This window comes from Elephantulus edwardii, unplaced genomic scaffold (genome assembly GCF_000299155.1).
Source record: "Elephantulus edwardii isolate Elephantulus edwardi_28Jun2011 unplaced genomic scaffold, EleEdw1.0 scaffold00055, whole genome shotgun sequence".
Taxonomy (NCBI): Eukaryota; Metazoa; Chordata; class Mammalia; order Macroscelidea; family Macroscelididae; genus Elephantulus; species Elephantulus edwardii.
In genome coordinates this window covers 4,588,782-4,611,509 of record NW_006399805.1, presented here as the reverse complement: position 1 = coordinate 4,611,509, position 22,728 = coordinate 4,588,782, and the positions used below count along the sequence as shown (strand labels likewise).

General features: G+C 43.8%; 1 protein-coding gene across 1 annotated transcript in view; it reads right to left on the bottom strand.

Moving 5' to 3' along the window:
• EXOC4 (exocyst complex component 4) overlaps positions 1-22,728 on the bottom strand; it is an 877,780-nt gene that overhangs the window by 134,125 nt on the left and 720,927 nt on the right. Inside the window, exons 13-14 of the mRNA XM_006887139.1 lie at positions 21,401-21,556; positions 7,733-7,911 (exon numbers count right to left, since the gene is read on the bottom strand). Coding sequence (XP_006887201.1) covers positions 7,733-7,911; positions 21,401-21,556 — 335 coding nt within the window. The remainder of the gene's footprint in view (positions 1-7,732; positions 7,912-21,400; positions 21,557-22,728) is intronic.

The window sequence follows — 22,728 nt, the reverse complement described above, 5'->3', positions numbered from 1 at the left end:
ATTGGGATAATTGGGATGGGAGTGCCGGAGACAGTGCGATTGGCACAGGACAGAGTGGAGTTTAGGGCTGTTGTACATAGGGTCGCTATGAGTCGTAGGCGACTTGACGGCACATAACAACAACAACATCACCAAAGGAAGACAAATGATAGGAGTGGGGCCACAGACTGAAAAACAGATTAAGAGAATGACAATTATGAAGGGGGAAAAAAAGAAAACCCCACACCCTAACAAAACCCCAGAAAACTTAACCTAGGAAAGATGATTAAAGAAACTAAAGAGACCAAGGCGAGGAGGTCTGAGGAGACGCTGACAACCTCACACAGAAACACGAAACCTGTAAATACCGAAGAGGGAGGAGACTTACCACGCGAGGAGTTTTAATTATAAATAATCAGACCAAATTATGACAAAGCAAACTTCGACTTGATGGCTGGACAAAAGAAAAACGGAAACAGGCCAGCTTTCCCTGAGAGCCGGGCTGGCAAACTGTCACTTGTGTCAACAGAGAAAAGTAAACAGAAGAGAATGCATTTTATTTTCCATTAAGCAGACAAGGCTCGGAAAAGCCCTGAGAGTGGGCTCCAGGGTTTAAGAATCCATATTCATTCTTCTAGAATATGCTGTCCCATCAGCTCACACACAGCTGTGAACAAAATAAAACCAACCAAACCATCCACAGCCGACCTTCAGACAAAATGAGAACTCACCTTTTAAAACCCATCAGCTACACACATGCGCTTCAATGGAAGACTGAGTCCCAAACTAATTTCTAAAAAACCCAGGCAGTCGCACCAGGCCTTGATTGGCTCCAACAAGAGACCCCTGGCCCAGAGCTCAATGCCAGCCCAAATGATCCAATCCAATCAGAGAGGTTATGAAAACATCATCAATCCTGGGAGCTCCCAGAAGCACAGCAGGACTCTGATGAACTGGGCTGTGGTCTTAGGACATTGACAGCTGGCACTTTGAGAGAAATTCAAAGCTCCATGGGAAGAAGTCAGTATAACAACCACATTTAAAACAAGGGAAAAGAGAAAACACTGCCCAACATAATAAAACAGGAGAAATAATCGCATAACCAAGTAGCCACAGAAGACTTCTGTGGCGTGTAGATTCGCTGTTAAGATACAATGAACCTCCAACCACAGCAGAACTTCCTGTCCAGTATCTGACTATGTTGAGGAAGAAGAGTTCTTAAAAAGTTATTAAAAATATAGCACAGAGCAGTTCTTCTCAGAAGTTTTTTATGGAAGAAAAATCTTGAGCTGCTAGGCCCAAAAAAAAAATAAAAATCCACATATAAATAGGTTTGGGTCACAACACATTCAATTTTATGTTAACACCTTATTAACATATTAAAGACTTTAGCCATGTTACAGCCTGGAATCCCACTTAATGTTCTTTAAGTAAATATACCCCGAGTCTATTTGACCTCCAATCTCGTTATTACATCAGTTAGCACGATTGAAAAAAAAAAATGCAAATACTACTGTGCTTAAATCATACTAACACTTGCTTATCCGGGAGAACAAAGACAGGGATTCTGGACAATTAGTCGTCTGTGTCTTGATATAACTAAGTCGCTGTTTCAGTATGTGTCAGTAAGTGGTCTGAGTGCATGGATTAAAAATGCTAAACCTTCACCAGTGACACAGGCGATGATCTATGGGGCTGTCCACTGGACCTTTCCAGCACAGTGGTGTGCTCCACAATACAGTAATCACTGAGCATCCAAGATGTGGCTAACGTGATGAGAATGGGAGTTTGACATTTCACTTTTCATTTAAAAATATTTTTCCATCACTGGCAATAAGAGAGATGCAAATCAAAACCACAATGAGGTACCATCTCACTCCAGTAAGAGTGGCAAAGTTTAACAGGGCAGCAAGTAATAGATGCTGGAGAAGATGTGGCAAGAAAGGAACTCACACATTGTTGGTGGGATTGTAAAATGGTGCAACCATTCTGGAAGGCAGTTTGGCGCTTTCTCAACCATACCAATTCTGACCATAGAAATTCCACATGACCCAGCTATTTCACTACTTGGAATATACCCTGAGAATATCAGAACTGAGGCAGCAACTCAGATTTGTACACCAATGTTCACAGCAGCATTATTCACCATCACAAGAACATGGAACAGCCCAAATGTCCAACCACAAACAAATGGATTGAGAAATTATGGTACATTCACACAATGGAATACTATGCAGCACGCAGGAGCAATAACTTTGTAAATTATTACCTAACTTGGGAGGGACTGGAGAGCATTATGCTGAGTAAACTAACTCAGTCCCATAAGGATAAATACTGCATAAAACCATTATTGTAGAAAGAGTGTAAAGATCCAAGAGGGGTGGGAGAGGCTGGAAGCAGAGGGATGTGGCTGTGCAGGGGGAGGGGGGATTAATCGTTGGGTTGTACAATTTGATGGGTGGAAAGTGAGGGAAATTGAAACAATTTGTTCAAATATTTATTAGAATTTTGTAAATAAACTAGTAGAAGAATTAAAAAAATATTCTTCCATTTTAAAAATGTTAAATATGTCCAATTTCAGTCCATAGAAATGTCAATGTGAAGAACCACACACACCTAGTAACTGCTGGACAGGGTAGTAGAACACTGAGAATTCATTACGTAACAACAAGCTATGTGGAGTTCTTACCTGAGATCATGCTACAGAATAACCAACCAACTAGAGAGCAAGGTCTTATCAGAACTAAGACAGAATCCTGGAGGTTGGTGTAGAGTAATTCCATACACTTAATGCCTAGACATTCTAGTTAGGAGCAAGCAAGTGACGATCAGAGATGGCCACAAGGTAACTGTGGTACTGAAGTGCTTCCATTAAGAACATTTCTACACACACGACCACGCACTTAGAATGGTTTAATAGTAACTCCGCACGAGAGTGCCTGCTCTAGAACCTCAGATCTGGTCAAGGAAATGAAGCAGCAGAAAGAGAAGGAACCTGGGAATCTGAAGATTCAGCGCCCGCAGATCTAGACATGCAGTATAACTGGGCCTTCTTAATTTCCTCACGAGTAAAAGAACTGAGTTGGACCTGAACCTGATAGTTTTTAAGATTTTAATCAGTAAGTCTACTTTGAGAAAAATGCATATGAATAATTGTTAACTACTATTTACAATTCACGAACTAATTTTAGGAACCAAAATGATGAGACTGGAGGTGGAGGGATGTTTAAACTCGCAGGTGCTGAGACTGCCCAAGGGCAGAGCTCTGATTCTCTTGTGCTCCCCAGGTACGTGGGCTGATCAGTGAGTCCAGGATGGAAGAGCTGGGGGTCAGAGACACTCCTCTGGGCCCACATTCATCATGGCTCACAGCTACCTGTGTTCCAGGGACTGGAGGTGACACAAGGCCCGACCTGGACTCTCCTCTGATTTAGTTGTCTCTGATGCTAAGTTGGGGACCTAAAAACCAAAAGGCTTTATGAATCAGAAATGCGGCTGGGAAAGACATGTTTTCAGATACGTGAAAACACTGTAGAGTGGCTCATACCTGCTGTCATACATTCTTGAGGTGACTGACTCATCGCGACCCCACAGCACTGCTTAGAAACCCCTCATCAGAGTTCCTAGGCTTCAATCCTTACAGGAGTGGATCATCAGGACTTTTCTCTCAAAGAGCAGTGGGTGGGGGTTGAACCACCCACCTTTCTGTTAGTAGCCAAGCACTTACCACTGTGTCACTAGGACTCCCTTAGACAGAAGAGGATGTATTGTATTTTATTTAAAAACAACAACAACAAAACAACATAAAAAACAAAAAAAACAAAGGAGGGCCTCCCAGAGGTAAAGTTGCTTAAGGGGCAGAATATGTTATAATCAGGGAAGTTGTAGATTCTTTAATCTGAGAGATTTTTACAGAAGACAAAATAACCCCCCAAACCACCTTCTCATTCAAAGGCATGTTTGTTTTTTTAAGCAACCAATTTATAAAAGAGTAAAATATTAAAAGGCAATCACTACCCTTCAACTTGAGAAAACACCCTGACGATTTATTGCAGGCCACCTTTTCCTCCGAGAATTTCCTTAACTGATGATTTCAGAGTCCTTTTTTTTAAGGCTCTTATTTCAAAACAGCAGATATTATTAAAAACAAGGTTGAAATTATGGTAAGTGGGGGAAATGTGTAGATCAAGATCCAGACGGTTGAACATGACATACTTCCTTGTGATGTCTGTTAAAATAGATCTCAAATGTGAATCTATTCTAGAGACAGAGGTGGGGAAAGATATAGTCCAAAAATAAGACATACACAAAGAAGACAGAAGGAACAAACAGAGAAGGCCAATGAAAGTCACTCAAAGTCCTCTCTGGAACTATTTTTGGAGCTCTTGTCAAGGATTAAATAATAATAGAACTCAATGATTGTGCTTATGTGAAATCTATATTTGAACCAAGATGCAGTAGTCAGAACAGAGCAAGGAGACACTGTATGGTTCAAAATCGTATCTGCTGAGGATATATTCTGTCCCCACACCTTTTCAGTCTGTATGCAGAACAGATCATCCGGGACGCTGGGGAAGAATGTGGCTTCAGGATTGGAGGAAGATTCATCAACAACCAGCGTTATGCAGAGGACACAACCCTGCTTGCTGAAACTGAGGAGGACCTGAAGCACTTGCTGCAGCCTTCAATATGGACTGAAGCGCATTATCAGGAAAACAAAAATTCTCATGACTGGGCCAATTGTATCATTATGGATGGTGAAGAGATTGAGATTGTTAACAGTTTTAGTGTGCTTGGCTCCACAATCAACATTCGTGGTACAAGGAGCCAGGAAATCAAGAACTGCATTGGGAAGGTCAGCTGTCAGGGACCTCTCCAGTGTACTGAAGAGCAATGAGGTCAGGCTGGAGACTAAGGTGTGTCTGATCCAGGCCATATTATTCTCAATTGTGTGCTATGTGTCAGAGAGCTGGACAATGACTAGGGATGACAGAAGGAGAATTGATACCTTTGAGCTGTGGTGCTGGAGAAGAGGGCTGAATATACCACAGACTGCTAGGAGAACAAACAGGTTCATCCTGGAGAGGGTGAAACCAGGTTGCTCCTTGGAGGCAAGGATTCTGAAGATTCATCCGACATACTTAGGGCATGTTGCAAGGAGGGACCAGTCCTTGGAGTGGGATGTCATGCTTGGGAGGGTGGAGGAACAGCACAAAAGAGGAAGACCCTCAATGAGATGATCGATTCAGTAATTGGGGTAATGTGAGTAGATGTGTCAGAGACAGTGAGGTCGGCACAGGATAGAGCAGAGTTTGGCGTGCCTGTAAACAGGGTAACTGTGAGTTGCAAGTGATTCCACAGCACATAACAACAATGGTGGACAAGGTTGCTGCCATATGGAAAACACTAATCTGAGATTTAAAGCAATAAAGAGGGAGGGTGGGGAAAGAGGGAGGGAGGGAGAAGGAGGAAGGGAAGGATGGGGGAGAGAGAGAGAATGAGATAATGAGAATTGAGCATGTCTGTGACCTGATGGCATCTTGGGAACCTCTGGATCCAGTCACACCTGCAACCCTTTGATTTAGCTCCTCTCTCCCCAGTCGTCCGTGGCCTTTGCACTAAAGGACTCTTAAGTAGAATCAGTGTGAGGAAGATAGAGCAGAGTCAGTGAAATGGAGCAGCACACAGAGGATAAGAGGACCAAAACCAACTGGTCATTTAAAATAAGACCATTTCCAGTAAGTGCATTGAAGAGACCCTTCACTACAGCTGTAAAAATGCAATCTTGGTCAAAATTAGTGCTTCTCACCTGGGTTACGTACAGCCAACCTTGCCCCGCTACTCAAATGCAAGACATCTTAGTATGGCACAATTTCCAGTGGGTGAACAGTTCTACTCTAAATTGTTGGAGAGATATTCTAGCATAAGAATAATTTTCCAAGAACTTACTCTCACCCATTAAGTGAGTAACTTTCTATTTTAAGAAAACAAGGCATGCACTATACCAAAAAGCTACTGGGATGTGAATATGGACCAAGCCTCGCACCCCCTTTTCCTGGCAGCTTCCTTCCTGTTCAGTTGGTATTCATGAATGCTAGTCCAAAGGCAGTATTTTCTTCATTCCTTTCTTTTACACCTATTCTTCACTTATCAGCTACATCATTGTCTGACATTTTGCTTTTGTAACAGTAAAAAGCCAACATCTCCTATCTGGTTTTTTCATTCATGACATATGCCTGGCATTAATGAACAAGGTCAAGGAATCAGGTGGGAGTAACTCTGACTGTGACGGTATGGTTGTGTCAGCCTGGCTGAGCTGTGATTCTCCGTGGTCTGGCACAGAAAGATGTAATCTGGAGGTTATGGAATGACACAGTCATCTCTTTGTGATGTGATGTAGTCAACCTTCATTTTTTACATCATGACAGTTTTCAAATTAACAGCTTGGCTTTCAGAATCTAACTATGTCAGTAAGTGGGAAGTGAGTTTAGTTTCTTCCAGACTTAGAAACCCTTTTGCTACAATAATCATTTAGTTAACTTTTCAAGAGAATACTTAAAGATCAAACTCTTATTCCCTTTCTGGTGCCACATTCACATAGAGAAATTCAAGAGACTCATTATTAGAGAATCCCAGCTTTGTTCGAATTAGCAGCATCAGTGAGTATCCTTCCTGGGAACTCAAAGCACTGACAGGAGTGGGTCAGCTGGGCTTGTTAAGAGCAAAACCAGATAAGCTGGATGCTTGGTTTCTGCAGAGACGCCAGAAGCAGTGATTACCCTTCACTTGGGCTTCACCCTGATCTTCAGAACGCTGACAGTCACTTAAACCACTCACTGGGTGGAATAATCACACCGAGAGGAACAATGGAGAGGGTACAACTTATGTTATAAAATGGAATCAAGCACATGAGACAAAAGTATTACCAGGCGCAGTAGAAGAGGTCTCTGTCAGAATAACCGAGGTGACTGAAGACATGAATTAGACGCCAACCCTAAGAGTACTCCAGATGACATGAACAAAACAGCAAAATTGTACAGTTACAAAACTGAGCACAACTTGGAGAGCACCTTCTTTTGAAAACAGCTGGAGCCAGGTTGGCCTGTGTGAAGCCCTCAGTGGCTTGCTCTAGAGCTTAGGCTAGTCTTTTGCCTGTGGGGCCTTTTTAGAATAGACAAAACAGACATCTGGAAGGTGTTGCTATTGTCAGTGATACACTATCACTCTGTTTAATAATGCCCACTCTTCAATCCTTGTGGCATTAACACTGGATACTAAGGGCCTGCGGAGCATGAGGAGGCCTTTCAGTCATGACCTCTGGGCACACCCAGGCAGCCCTGCATTTCCAGGGGCCAAAGGAAATGATGATGTCAGCTGGGTGCCCAGCCAGGAATGGGGACCTAGTCTCTGTTTAAGAAGTGGGCACAAGAAAGACAAGATTGGTTATTGTCTGGTCTTGAGACACAGCTGTGTGATCTTACAGGACTCAGGTTTCTAAAGTTTACTATCAAGCTCTGTTAACATGGGTCTATTTCAGCATCCTGTGCCCCACAGAGAACCTGACACTTGATCTTCTTCCAGAATCACACGCCAGGCGAACAGCAGCGCTGGCAGACTTCCAACACGGATCTTCTGAGAGCGTGGAAACTCTCCTGCACCAGCCTGTGTGTGCCTTATGTTACACTGCAGATACCTTACATCATACTTCCTTTATTCTCCGTGGCCCCCAAGCACCGCCCTGCCAGGTACTCACTCTGTGACAAAGAGAGGTTGGAGAAAGCGGACTTGGTTCGGCCTGCCAACCACTCCAGGCTCTCGTGCATGTTGGCTAAGGCTTTCAGGTCGCTGACATCTCGCAGGATGTCCTGTGGGGGGATCAGTTTATCACCCAGGTTCCCAATAAGAACTTCAGATTCCTTGCCAAAGGCCGTCCTGAAAAACATACCAGAAACACACTTAGCATGCTGTATGGAGAAGGCATGGGTAGGAAACACCGTTATGTTGTAATCACAATGCGATAACATGCCTTCTCTTCAAGGCACCACTCGTATGGAAGGTGTACTGTGGCAGCTTGCAGGGGCATGGACGCTAGAAGCCATGCCAATGATCTTTTACAAAACTGCAAGGTCACCCACAGTGGGCAGGTCTTAGCAGGGTTTGGAGACGAAGGCTAGGAAGAAAGGCTTGGGAAAATCTGTCAGTGAAAACCTCGTGGATAAGTGGAGTCAGATCACGTATGAAGTTGTCACGAGTTAGAGTCAACTTGTTGGCCACTGAGAACAACAGCGACCTTTGCCCACCACGTGCCTGTTTATTCTTTGTTGTTGCTGTTGTGTACCATCAAGTAGGAACCGACCTGTAGTTGACTCTCCAGCAGGTTTTCAGAGGCAGCAAATGACATGAAGGGAGACTGCCCATCTTTCTTTCGTGGGGCAGGTAGTGGATTTCAACTGTGTGTCTTTGAGACGGCAGCACAGCTCTTTGCCACCAAGAGCTGGGGGTAGGGGACAGGAATAGTTTTGTTGGGGGAGGGAAGAACATTCTTCAAAAAGGAAAGAAGTGATTCCAATGGCCTGTACTAGTGATAAAGTCAGAGAGAGAGAAAGACGTCATGCTTGGTAAGACAGAGCGTCAGCGAGATGGGAAGACCTCGAGGAGAGGGACCGACCCCGTGGTGGCACCAGTGGGCTTGGACTCGGCGTGACTGCGAGGATGGCGCAGGACACTGTCTCGTTCTGCCTGGGGTCGCTGTGAGTCGCACTGACTCGACGGCATCTAACAACTACAGAGAGTAAAGCTCTGGGGGCGCCTCCTCGCCCGCTCTCGTCAGTGTTTGCCGGGCCTCTTCTGTTCTGAAGGCTGGTGAACAGCTTTTTTGGGTGGTAAATATGTACATAATTTGAAGTCTCTTGTCATAAATAAAACAACCGAGTTAATCTGGCAGTTAGCAATTGCTCAAAATATGCGAAAGCAGAAAAAGTGCCCAGTCTTTTTCTGAGAGCCGTCTGTGGTTGAGATGGACGGCTGCCTTCACTCACTCATTCATTCCTTCACTTGTTCTGAAGGGATCTCAGGTGCAAAGGGATGAAGTGCTGGGGTGTTCACCGCCTATAAAGGAACTTAAGAGAAAGACCGGTGCTAAGGACCCTTGGAAAGCATAACAGGGTTTTCGTCCAGAGCCCCGTGTCTTCATGATGGTTCCTCAGGTGGAAATGTCAAGTTCAGGACGGGGTTTAGAGTGGACAGAGTTGGAAGGGATGGCCAGGCATGCCTCTGAGACACCGCAGGTTTGGATCTAGCACTGTAACGTGAAGGAGGCCGTCGAGCGAGTCACTTCACAGCTCCCAGAGCACGTGAATGTTCTGCAGACCCCATGCTGTGATCTATTTCAGTGGGCGACAGCAATACGAAAAAGTCAGAAATGTGGGGAGAACCGGAGATTCCACGGGACAGGTTCCCTGTGTCTGACAGTTCACTCAACCACACCAGCTGGGTTTGGATTCTGGGAGACAGCCCTGGAGTGAGAGCTACAGGAGTTCTGATTCGACCACGAGGTGTCAGTAGAGAAGTCACTGCTGGTGCGCTGATGTCAGGGAGCTGCATGGTCTCCAGGCTTCAAGCTCCATCGCATGAGAGAAAAGGAAGCCCTGATGTGCTGAAGCCACTGCCCGCTCAAGCTCCTGTCACTCGCAGCTCGGCACAATTTCCCACTGACTCAGTGACCTAATGAACACAAATGATGTCATCCTCAGAAAACGAATGCAGATATTCTTGATCAAGTTACAAGGCAAAGCAGAACAATGGCTTTTCCGCAACTGGAGCCCAGGAGACAGCGAGGAGACCATCCTCTTGGCTGCCACTCCGCCGAGCTGTAAATATTTAGTTTTCTTAATCTGTCCTTAGATATCGGCTCTCCCAGCCCTTCATCGTCTTTGATGGATGTAACGTACAACGTGCCTCTGAGGTGGATGCCGGAAAAATCAACGGGGGAGGCGAGCAGCTTTGAAAACCAGGCTCGCAGCCATGTTCATGCACGCAGGTGTAACCCTGGGTGCAATGTGACAATCGAGACAAATGTATTTATGTAAAAGTCTCGTCTTGGAGCCAGGGGCTCTTCGGGTGCTGGGCATGTCTGCGGTGCGCTTCCAGGGCTGTGCGCCAAGCCCGCTCCCTCTGGCTGGCTGAGATTGGCTTCACTTCCTTGGAGGGGAGAGCAGTCGACTGCGAAGAATACAAACTGCTGCATGTTGAGTGCATAGTCGACGTCTCATTTGACAGGAATCCATAATCAGCACCTCACAACCAGCAGAGAGCAGGGAGACCATGGCGTGGAGAATCACTGACTGACAGCTCTAACCATTTCATGCCAAGCCAGCCCTTGTGGGGGGGCCCTGGTGACAGAGAGGAAGGCGGAAGGAGGTCTTTCAAGGGGTCAAGTATCCTAACTGGGGCTGGACGGCTTCGGCTGCTGGGCCACTGATTCTCCTAAACCCTCAGATTTATTAGATAAAGAGGGCATATCCACACTATGGAAAACACGGTCACTGTAAATAATACTCGATACCACAGAACAATGTTTGTGATAGCTTACTTTTAGCTAGTTATAAAGCTATACTCACCACATGACACTGAAAAGGAAAATAATTATGTATGTGTGAGTATATATGTGTATCTATATGCATACACACAGAGAGAGACACACAGACAACAGACAGACAGACAGACAGACAGAGAACACGCTCTAGAGCCCAGTGGTAAGGAACTGTGCTGGTAACCCAAAGGAATGCAGTTTGAATCCACCAGTTAGTTGCTTCATGGGAGAGAGATGGGCAATCTCCTCCCGTGTGGTTTACTGCCACTGAAAACCCACTGGAGAGTCAGCTAAGGGTTGGTTCCAATACAACCATACATAACAACAACAGAGACTAAAATGTTAGCTGTATGGCTCGATCAGCCTCTGTAGTTTCCTGCACTTGCTAACTGTCTTCAAAGAACTGCTTTACCTTTCAATTAAAAAAAATTAATTACAAAACCACTGTACACGAGAGAGTCTTTTAAGTGGCCACGTCAATACTGGAAGGATGCAAAGCTGGACGTGGGTCTTACTGCTGCCCCGCAGGGAGGCAGCGATGGTTGGTCTGATGACTGGTCCGGACTGCAGCTCTCAGCCACTGAAGGTGGGCAGGATCTCACTTCCCAAAGGAACACCACTCACCATCTGACCACTGCTGTGCCTGGGGTTGCTGCGGGGAGGAGCTGACCTGGTAACACCTAACAGAAACAACAGCAAAACAGGCTTTCTCGAGAAAGTAAAGTAACAGGAACATGGAAGTAGCAGAAATTAGAGCTCAGACTGCGTGTGTTTTGGGTACTCAGAGCTGTGGGGAGTCACTTGCCCAACCAGCAGGCCAACATGCCCACACAGAAGCCGATGCAACTGAACGAGAAGGGCAAACCTCTGAAGCGCAGTTTTACAGAATAATCTTGAAGGAGGTTTCTCTGACAAGAATTCATTTAAGGAAATGTTCATTTTCCCACACAATGTTTAAGGAGGTTCTGTGACATGAATTCATTTAAGAAAATTTGCCAAGAGTGTTGAACTTATTAAGCTGAATTTTACCACACAGTTATTAATCTTTGAAGAGCTCTCTCTGAAAAGAACTCATAGAAGAAAATTTTGCCAAAGACTCTAAATTGGGCCAAGTTTTTAAGCTATTCTGTTATCCACAGAAACTTCAGGAAGCCTTCCTCCTCCCCCCCTCCCCAAACCAGCAGACTTAATGGGATGATGAGAACAGCATCACAAATGATTCAAAGTGCTGAATTTCAGGCTGTTGCTAGGTGACCACGTATGCCCTCAGACCCACTCCTCTATTCCCTGACGTAGGATACTGCTTCCTGCTTTAGAATGAGCTGTGAGATGGAGCCCTGGGGACATGTCCCGAGAGTCGGGCTCTCCCAGGGACTGCAGGACAGGGCTGGGCACGGACTGACTCCAATGACAACCCAGACACCCTGTATTCCAATAAGAAGGTGTTGTGTTCACAACAGCACATGTAACCTGGGCATGGCCTGGCTTCCTGCTGCTGCTAATCTATGGGTTGTTTTAATGCTCCCTGTTTGACGCTCAGATTCCATTAACCTGTGTAACCAATTCCCTGCATGAAAAACCCGAGGTAAATACCTGGGGTGGTTTCTGCTCTCTCACGTTGACCCTGACTGACACAAGATCTAATAACTATGTCTGGTGATATTCGAAGCTATGGGAAGTGAGTCAATTCTGTGGCACGGGGATTATTAGTTCTGTGAAGGTAGAGAAACCAAGACCTGGTAAGACGACCTGCTCAAGAACCTTACCTGGCAGGGCTTAAACTGGTGAAGGTTCTGATGAGGTGACGTCACCTGCCTGGATTCCTGAGAATACTGATTCTTAGGTGATATGGCAACACCACTTCCGTTTCTCGGCTTGACAACTGCTCCATCGCCACACCTCCCAGAAGCGGACTCATTTGTCCACTTTGGAAATGAATGAGAAGCCCAAGTGTCATTCTGGTGGGCTTTTTAATCAGGTCTTCAGATATTATTTTTTGAAAATTTTCCCAGCAAGCCCTTCAAAAGTGGGTAAGAGCAGAATGGCCCGGTTTTCTTGATTACAACAAAACTGCGCAGTCAGTCCTTTTGATAACAATACTCCAAGCTCCCACCCATCGGCTGACACGCGTGGGTGCCTCACCGCGCACAAGCTCAGGACGTGTTATCTGTCTCACGGAGTAAGTCACTCCTCTCCCCTAGCGTGGTTCATTCCTCCTCCTGTAATCACTGCAGGGCCCTTTCATTTTCTTCTTTTCCTTACTCTTGGTCTGCAGGGTAAAACCTCACAGTCCCTGACAACGTTCAAGGGCAGAAAGGAGACGCGGTGGGAAAGCCTTCAAGATGTTCTTTGTAATTACAACAGCGGCAATTTCTCTCCTTGGCCTTTTCAAACACAGAATGATATATGTGGGTTGTTTTGGGTGTGGTTTTTTAAAAAATTTTATCTTGGTGTAGGGAGTTTGAGGTTTGGACACACACAGAGGTGTCATAATCAGAAGTGGCTTGAAGACAACTGATTTGGCTCTGCTCACTCAAGAGAAGTAATTGGGGGAGGGGACAGTTGATGGGGGACCACCTTCAGGAGGGATGTGTGGCCACTAGCTGCTCCCCACCATCTAAGTCATCTTGATGCTGTTGTCTTGGGGCAGGCCCTCAAACACTTGACTCACAGATTTCCAGCATCTAATGGGATACTGGTTGTTCATATAAACGAGCAGTTCTCCCCTTGGCTCCACAGTGAATCTTAACCAGGAAAGTGGAAATAAGGTTCTTGATGCCAGACTTTACCTGCGCAAATCCTGATCTGATACAAACAGGTGCGGATCAGGCATCAGCACTTTTTTTTTCATCCCCAAACTGCTTTATTGGGCTCTAATTTCATAGTCCAAACAATGAACCCCTCTAAAGTAGACAATTAAATGAGTTTTAGTATAATTCGAGTTGTGCCCTCACCACCCTAGAAGAAATCCAGTGCCTATTATGGTCATCCAGCCTAGGTAACCTCCATCTACACTCTGTTTCTACAGACTTGTTGACTCTAGATATCCATATACAATTCTTATTCACATTAATGAAATCCTACGGTACATGGTCTTTGTGAGTGGATTTTTTTACTTAGAGCAATACTTGTGCGCTTCATCCATGTTGTAGGATGTCTCAGTACTCATTTCTCTTGCTGTTGAACGATACTGAATGAACATGTCACCTTTTACTTGCCCATTCATCAGTGAACACTGGGTTAGTCCTACTTTTGTGCACACGTTTTGGTGCAGACGTATGGACGTGTGTCCAGGAGTAGAGTTACTGGGTTACACGGAGACTCCATGTTGAACGTCTGGAGGACTTGCCAGTCTGTGTTCCCCACTAGTCTACCACCCCACCCAAAGTGGCTACGTTTGGATGTGAGATCCAACTTCTCCACATCCTGGCTAGGCTGACTCTCAAGTGCTGAGCTGGGTGGATACAGAGGGCGTAGGAGAGGGATGACAGAGGAGCCACCAGGCAGAGGAGACAGGGAAGTGGGAAAGGTGTGGGAGAGAGCATGGCAGACTGGGGTTGAGCAGAAGTGAAATACAGTAGAAAGAATGAGAGGGCGGTGGGCCTTGATCATCTAGAGAGAAGGTGAGGTTTAGACAAACAGCAGCATCAGGAGAGAGGGGCCTGGGGAGAGGCCCCTTCTGCACCACCTTTGTTTTGTTGTTGGTATGTGCCATTGAGTCGCCAGCGACGCACAGCGACCCTATGTACAGCAGCTCTGAAGCTTGCCCTGTCCTCAGCCAGTACCTTGGACTCTTACTTCTTGTCATTACCATAAAACACCTTTCTGTTCATCCAACCCAGCTAGACAAGTGCTCCTCCCCTCAACACAATGAGGGGAGAACCACAGAGACCACAACCAGTCCTGCCTCCTGAAGGGCTGAGTGGGACCACAGAAGGAGGATGGAAACGTTTTTTTCTTCTGTATTCAGAATCTAATTAAGAGAAAGTAAATGAAAGAATTCCATGAATGGAGATGGAATTAAAAAATAAAATGTAGAAATGCCATGTTATTGACCTTTTTAATGATAATAATAGATAATTATGATTCTCAAACAATTCCGAAATAATTGTCTAACTAGACTAGCATTTATGTAATGTGGAGAAGAGACTAGAAAGGGTTCCCCCCCCCCCATTTACTGTCAATCTTATGTAAGAGGAGTCATATCATTTTGATATGATAACAAAGTGCCTAATTCAATCATCGGGAACATTTGTGGATATGTTTGTAGCTCAGTCTCTAGTTAATTGCCTGTCTCTTTTGTTTAACTTTGAGATTTTAGTTTCTTCTAAGTCAGTGTCTTGCCTGGTTATGTCCTACATCCACCTAGGACCTTCATCTCATTTAGGCAAGGATTAAATAAAAATTTAAAAAAATTAACAAAGCACTTACTACTCTTGTACCTATGTAATACATTAATGTTTGCTAATTTGTTTCCTTTTATAATTGTATTTTTAAAGCCATATGAAGGACCCACGGAGAGTGGAATAAATGTCTCCCTCAGTGAACACTTTGTTCAAGCTAGCTAAAGTCTTCACCATTCTTTCCTGTGCTCCTTTAAGTGTGCGATAACATTATGAAAAAAAGTTTGAGATAATGTGAGAATTACCACATGGGACAAGGGACACAAAGTGAGTGCATGCTGTTGGGAAAATGGCACAGAGATAGACTTGCTTGATGGAAGTTGCCATAAACCTTCAATTTGTAAAGAAAAGAAAATCTCTCTGAAGCACAACAAAATCAAGTGCAATCAGAAAGGGTGCACTTGTAGCTATCTGGAACCTTTTAACAGCTGCTGTTTATATTTTTTTGGGCTCCTCTGATTCCAAATGGAACTCTTCAGGAAGACATCTTTGCTCTATTTTATTCACACTGCTTCTGCGTGGTTCCTGGGTGTTACGCACTTGGCTACCACCCAAAAGGCTCATTGTTTGAGTCTATGCAGAAGAGCCTTGGGAGAGAGGTCTGTGAATCTCCTTCTCAGAACTGGGGCACCAGAAGTCCCGTCAAGCACAGTTCTCCTCGGGTACACCTGGGGGCGCCACGAGGCAGCATCGCCTTGATGGCAAATGGGTCCTGGTGATTTCAACACTGAAATATATTCTTTTTTTAAAAAAAGTTTTTAGACTATTCTCTCCCCCATAGACTTCAATGCCGTAAACATATTGGGGGGGAGGGGTTTGTGCGGGTAGAAGGGTGCAACAATGAATAAATGGAATTCCAAAATCTCTGTAGATGTTCATTGAAATGAAAAATAACCTAAATTTTTAAAAAGTTTTATTAATTTTAATGAAAGTTTATAGAGACTTTGGATTTCCATTCATTCACTGTTGTACTTTTCTCCCTGCACACCCCTCCCCCCACCCAGTTCGCTCCTCTCTTTAAAAAGTAAAAGAAAAATTCTTTCATTGGTATACAATCCACCCCCCTCCCAGTACACTCCACTATACAACCTCAATTCTGGGCTCTTGTGATAACCATAATACCCTATCATATATATTAATCCAACTGGAATAAGTCTGTTCCTTTCAGAATCACCTAACAAACAGAATTAGGTGAAGAATCTGTGGAAGTATAAAAAGATTTCTCAGAGACAAAACTAAAACACACAAAGAAAGGGCAGATGTGAGGCTGAAAAGACAGGCCTCCCAAGCTACTAAAGGAAACAGACTTCTTTTGGGGAGCCCATTGAGGGTGTTTCTTCCATTTGAAGGCCTCTGGGCTCCCTGTCCTTTGATTCTGATTATTTTCATTTTAAAACTGAGTTTAAGATCTCTGGGGAGCTCTGGTGGCCTAGTGGCAAGAAGCTGCACTGCAATCCCAGAGGTACACGGTTTGAATCCACCAGATGCTCTGCGGGAGAAGGAGCGACAATTTCCTCCTGTACCAGTCAGATCTGATTTGGCAGTACCCACACAAAAAATAATAAAATAAAAGTTTTTTTTTAAAAGAACCAACAACTGACTTTAAGATCTCTGATACACAATAAGAATCAACATGCTTTAACAAATAATTAGCATCTATGAGGTTGTATAAGAATTTCACAGAAGGAAGAAAAAAGTTAAAGTTGGTTTCTTATTTTTGTTGAAAGATTCTTCTGTATTAAACATTTACTATAAAAGACCATGCCAAATAAAAACTTAGAAATCATGATCAATACATTTGTTCTTTGAAATCACCCTTGCAGTTGTTTAATTATGCTGCCCTCATTAGTTTATAAAATTATGTTTCAATAAGCACACTACGCATTTGTTTTCTCAGACAAAATAAAAAGTTATCATCTAAATAACTTCGTAACTAAAAAGAATTTGAAGATGTCCTTTAGTCCCCATTTCCGATTGAATACAGGCAGCCCCTGATTTAAACTTAGTCAGACTTATAACTAAGTCGGTTTATAATTTCGGTTTTTCCCTTTTTGGGGGTACATCTTATTGTTGGTGGTCTGTATTACCACAGTGTCCTGCCTGCTGATGCCAGCAAGCATAGCTGTTCACTCACAAGTGTTCACTGTTAGGATTTTCTATTCAAAACACTGCTGTATAGAAGGCTGGGGTGTGGTCCACGGTGAAGTCTGTTACCAGTGTCAGGAGTAGAAATGGAAGGTTTGACAACGTCCAATTCTAATGACAGAAGAAAATGCACTGCGCATGCACCTACCAGATCGACTTGAATGTCACTGACATTGACCCTGACATCACTGGGGGGCAATTCTGTGCCAAGCAAGCAAACTCCTGCAGTCGAGCCAACTGGCACTCACAGCATCTTGCCTTTGGGTTTCCGAGGCTGCAATTATTGAAGGGAAGGAGACTGCCAAGTTTCCCCTACAGTATCTGGAAGGTTTGAACTGCTGACCTTTTGGTTAATATCATGACACATTATGCACTACACCACACCACTCTTTGTTGGTGAACCAACTATAATTATATCATGTTGTTTTGTATGGTCAAGTTGGAACTGACTCAGAGCTGACCTTTGAGTGGGTTTTCAGAGGCTATCAATGACACAGGGGATTAACTCTCTCTCTCCTGCGGGGCAGCTGGTGGATTTCAACCTGTTGTTGGCCTGGCTGCACGACTTTATACCACTAGGCCACCAGGGCTCCCTGGACCACTACAGAGTGAGCTTATTCAGCTTTTTGTGCTCGAAGAAGCATCGGCTGTTTATGTGAAATGATGTCTTCTACCTGTGTGAGAACTGACACAAAACAGTTGCTGGAATAGAACCCCATCGTAAGTTAAGGACTGTCTGTGAAGAGCACTGTTTTGTGTCTGAAACATACATAATTTGTTTGATGCCATTTTTATATTTTCATCCCTTTTGTGTCATTTTTCTCTTTTCAAAAAGGAGTAGTCCCCCTTTGATAGGCAAGCATAGAACTCTAGGCTAAGAGAAGACCAGTGATTGTAAATTACTTGCATTACTGTTTTCAGTATAGTTTTTAACCCCAGATAGAGTTGGTATGTGATTTAACAACCTATTATTAGATGAGTAAGAACTCGTAACAGTACAATATGAGTACCTCAAACTACCAATAATCTGGAGTGACAATATTCAGATTAATACTTATGACATTGGCAGACAACTAGACCATCAGCCATAGACGCTAATAATCAATGAAAATGAAAAGCCTAACTCGTGTCTCTGGATCCACTATTTCCTGGTCCATCTTTACAGTCTTAGGCTGGCTGGCCACAGCGTGAAGGATCCAGGAGTCAGACAATTCTGGTTCCAACTAAAGTCGCTACAGTAGCCCCCCAAACCTAGAGGAAAGTTACTCATTTCTCTGCACGTCAGCGTCCTCCTCTGATGAGAGTAACAGTGGTTCCTGAGACACAGCACGCTGCTGTACGGTGTGTGGGACCGCCAGCTGTCATGGGCCGACTGTTGAAATAGATCATGCAATCAGCCACCAGTCGTAATTCTTTGTCATTCACGTTTGATGTGATGGAGTACAAGGCTAACTCGTAGGTTCTATGCATGCTCTGGCCTTTATCACCTGGTGCTGCTAATCCCATCTATCCACTTAAGGATTTTGAAACCAACTCTGAGAAGTGACTCATTTTCTCTCAAAGTCCAGGGCTCCCCGTGAACTGTGGGGGAGGGCTGAGAGGTGTTTGGGCAGTTTCCCTAACACACCCACACCTGGCCCCCTAGACCCCGGCCGCCTCTCCCTCCTCCCCTGCCCCCTTCAGGACCCCGGGGAGGTGGGCCTCCCTTTTATCATCAGATATTCATCAAAGTAAGACACAGAACTGCCTGCACATATACAGGTATGAAAACAATGGCTGAAAACCCGCTTTCAGCTTTTTTTGGGGGGACAAAAGGGTATTTGTAATTTTTCTTCTTTCTATAAAACTCTGACATGTCCTAATTTTTCTTCTGTTTGAGTTAGCCTGAAAAGAATACATTTGAATTTATAGTTAAAAAGCAAGACTAGGTAAGGGCCTCATTTAGGAATGAAGGGAATGGAAGCTTCATCTAATGCAAAGGACAGAGGATCCTCCATTCGTCTGTGCTCTCTCAACAGCTCTCTGGGTTTACAAAGGGATTCCAGGAGGAGGGGGTCTGTCCAGTCGCTGGCTCCCAGCATGGGCTGCAGCTCTGTGAAGGGCTTCATCAAGGCTCTCTGTCCACTCGGCCGCATAGGAGGGTCAATGAGGAGGGGCTTTGCTTTTGCTTCTAATCAGGAGAGGGAATGTGATGGACTAAGAAAATCAATCGCCTGCTAAACAGATCAAATTCTTCTTTTGTTAAAACGAATGCAAGTGGATTTTCGAGTTATGTCTACATGTAAAGGCATGGACACATTGCTCGGATAGAAGGCTCAGCGAGAGATGCGACGCACCACGAATCTAGCCTTTGGGTGGGTTGGAACCACCAATTTTTTTTTTTTTGCTAGTGCTTAACCATCTGGGGAAACACAAGGTCAGGCAAAGCTACACTGCAGTGGGCAAGTCCCAATCGTGGTCACCTGGGCCGGGCCTTGTGGGGCGCTGGGAAGTTCTGTCCTCTCATTCATAAGAGGGTCACCTAAGTGAATTATACGTAACACGTCACTGAGCTGTACACCTGGTATTACTACATCTACTTCATGAACAACTTATTGAGAGTATAAAAAAGATGGGCATCAATTATTTTGCCTTCAAATGTAAGAATAAGCTGATACAGTTCTTCTCTATGGGGTTTTCAAGGTAGTGACCTTTCAGAATCAGATCACGAGGTAGACCTGCTTTTGGAGCCCCTAGAGAGGTTTGAACCACCAACCATTTGGTTAGTAGTTGAATGTTTCCCTGTGGTTAAGAGAGTGTAAAGGAAAGCGGCAAAGTGGAAGAAGAGATTATTTATGACAATAAATACATCCAGCTACATAAAAATTTTCATAAATCTCTAGAGGAAAGACATGCAATCTAATAAGAAAAATGACAATAGGTGCGAATAAATGTTACGAGAGGATATTCAAATAGCCCACAAATACATAAAAGCTTGCTAAACAACATTAGTCATGAACTGCCAATTTTCTCTGAGATAATGTAATACTAAGGGAGAAAAAAGGAAATATGAAAGTTTTAGGTGAAATTGCAGCTTACCTTTCGATGACTGGGGTTAGAAGAAAGTTGAAAATGACACTATAGAAATATTTAGGATAAAATATCTGTTCCAAATGACACTATAGGGTCCAAGTATGGTTAGTTCTGTGAATATAAAGACCTATTTAGGTATAATCACAACCCACATTCCAAAAATGAGATTAGCCAAAAGCACCCTGATAGGTCAAAGCTAAGCACTGGCCATCCCTTCTTTTCTTTGGTCTTTGTTTCTTCAAAGTACTTTTACCTTATTTTTACTATTTGCCTATTTATGTTGATAGGAAAGTAATAGAAAGAATAAGCCAAATTTTCATGCGACAATCCCCTTTCTCTCCCTACTTTACACATGCCTAAAACGGAAGAGGTGAAGATGTTTCAGTGTGGGAAGGCAGCCATGTAGAAATAAGGAGCTTCATCAAATTAGACTGTATTTTCATTGCTGTGTGAATATTTTAAGTTCTATTGAGGAAAATGCTGAGCAGTCAAGCTGAGAGACTCTACTTATGTCACAACAAGTGGGAAACAATCAGTGACGACATGTGGACTTGAACAAACACGAGGAGCGCGGTTTTATTTCCAGAAAGCCCTCCTACCAGTTCTGTGAACTGAAGACGACACCAAGAACATTCAGAATATACTCTGTGAGGGCAGGGATCTTACGGTGTTAACTGTGATGTTTCCAGAATATGGCATGCAATAGGGTTAAAAAACCTTTGCTGAATGGATGCTAAAAACAACAACAACAAAGTTCCCCCAAAGGTTGGAACCTGTGCTGTTGCTGTTGTTGTTGTGTACTGTATCGTCAGACCCAAACCACAGCTGACCGGCTGGCAGGTGTTCAGATGCAGTAAATCTCATGGGAGGAGACTGCCCATCCTTCTCCCCCAGAGCAGCTGGTGGCCTCGAACTGCATGCCTTCAGGATTGCAGTGGAGCTTCTTGCCACTAGGCCACCAGAGCTCCCATAAATAAAAATACAGTTTAACTGGATTTAGCAATGTTCTCAACTTAATTCACAGCAATCTCTTCCTTCAAAAGTCCAAGGCTTACTTGTATGAGTGATATGGTGAAAGAGAAAAACACACTGGGTTTAGTCAGTGAGTCGGAGCTTTGTATCTAGAAATGCTCTATAATGCGTGTAAAATGAAATTATGAGAGGCCTTTTCATTGCTATTCTTACACAATGAGAAAAATCGACCTTTTACCTTATGAAATCTTCCTCCTCTTCTCTCTTTGGCCGAAGCTGCTTGGGCTGAGCCGTATTAACCCAGTTTGGGAGAGATTTCAGGAGTCGGCTGATATCATCATCTTTTGCCCACGAGGCACTGATGACCAGCTTTTCTTCTGACTGCACGATGCCCCTAGATGCAAGCAGAAGAGAGCCTGTGAGCACACTGTGGGTATCCAGTGAGCACTTCTCAACAAAGGCACAGCAGGGAGAAGACAGAGCATTCATCTCCTATTAGCCTAATAGGAAGAGGTCAATTGACATCCATTACACAGGCCACTTTACTGTAGAGTTCATTCTTGCTTTCTTAAATGTGAATGCTGATAATACTAATTAGCCCCTTTCATCATAGTTTATCCATTAACTAAAAAAAAAAACAACCCAAAAAACCACCACCACCAAACCAACAAACCAAAAAGAAATCCACAACAAAACATACAGAAAGGTTTGGAGGAACTCTTTCAAGAAAAATGTTGAATAAATAAAAAACACCATATTGAAAGTAATAAAATCTGAGAATGCTATTAAATGGCAAGAATGGTACCTGAAGGGTGGCAGAAAAAGAAAAATTAGAGATAATTCCATGACTTAAAAAAATGATCACTGTAACTATTTTTTCATTTTTATTTTTGTCCATTGGTTTGCATAGAAAGTTTATATACAGTTGCACGCTGTCCTTCATTCAAATTGCGTTTCACACACATTTTGAAGCTCAAGCATCCAATTCCGTGGCACTAACTACATTCATCATCTGTACAATCCTCACCTTTACCTTTTTTAGAAAAGTTTCTCATTGTTTTCAAAAGTCAATCCTCTTGAAGTAGTTACTCTCCATTCTCTCAGCTCAAGCTCTGGAAACCATGAATAGTAAGCTGCTAACTTGATACATTTGCCTATACTAGATATTATTACAAGTTGGATCATATAGTATCCTTTGTGGGTGACTTATTTCATTTAGCATCGTTTTCAAAGTTTCTTCACCTCGTATCCTATGTCAGGACTTCATTTCTCCCTGTGGCTGAGTCACAACTATCTCACTTACCGCAGTCAAGTTGGTACAGACTCACAGCTCACCCTCCATTGGGTTTCAGAGGTTGCAATCCGCAAAGGAGGCGATTACTCATCTCCTGGCCTTAGAGACATGAGTGCATTCAAATCGCCAGAGGTGGCTGGCCTTTGGGTTTGCAGTGCAGCTCCCTGTGGACTTTAACTACAAAATTCCCACAATGGCCAATAAATACATAGGTGACTGAGTGACATTTATCCATTCAGTAAAGCTTTTTTAAAAAATTTTATTTTATTTTT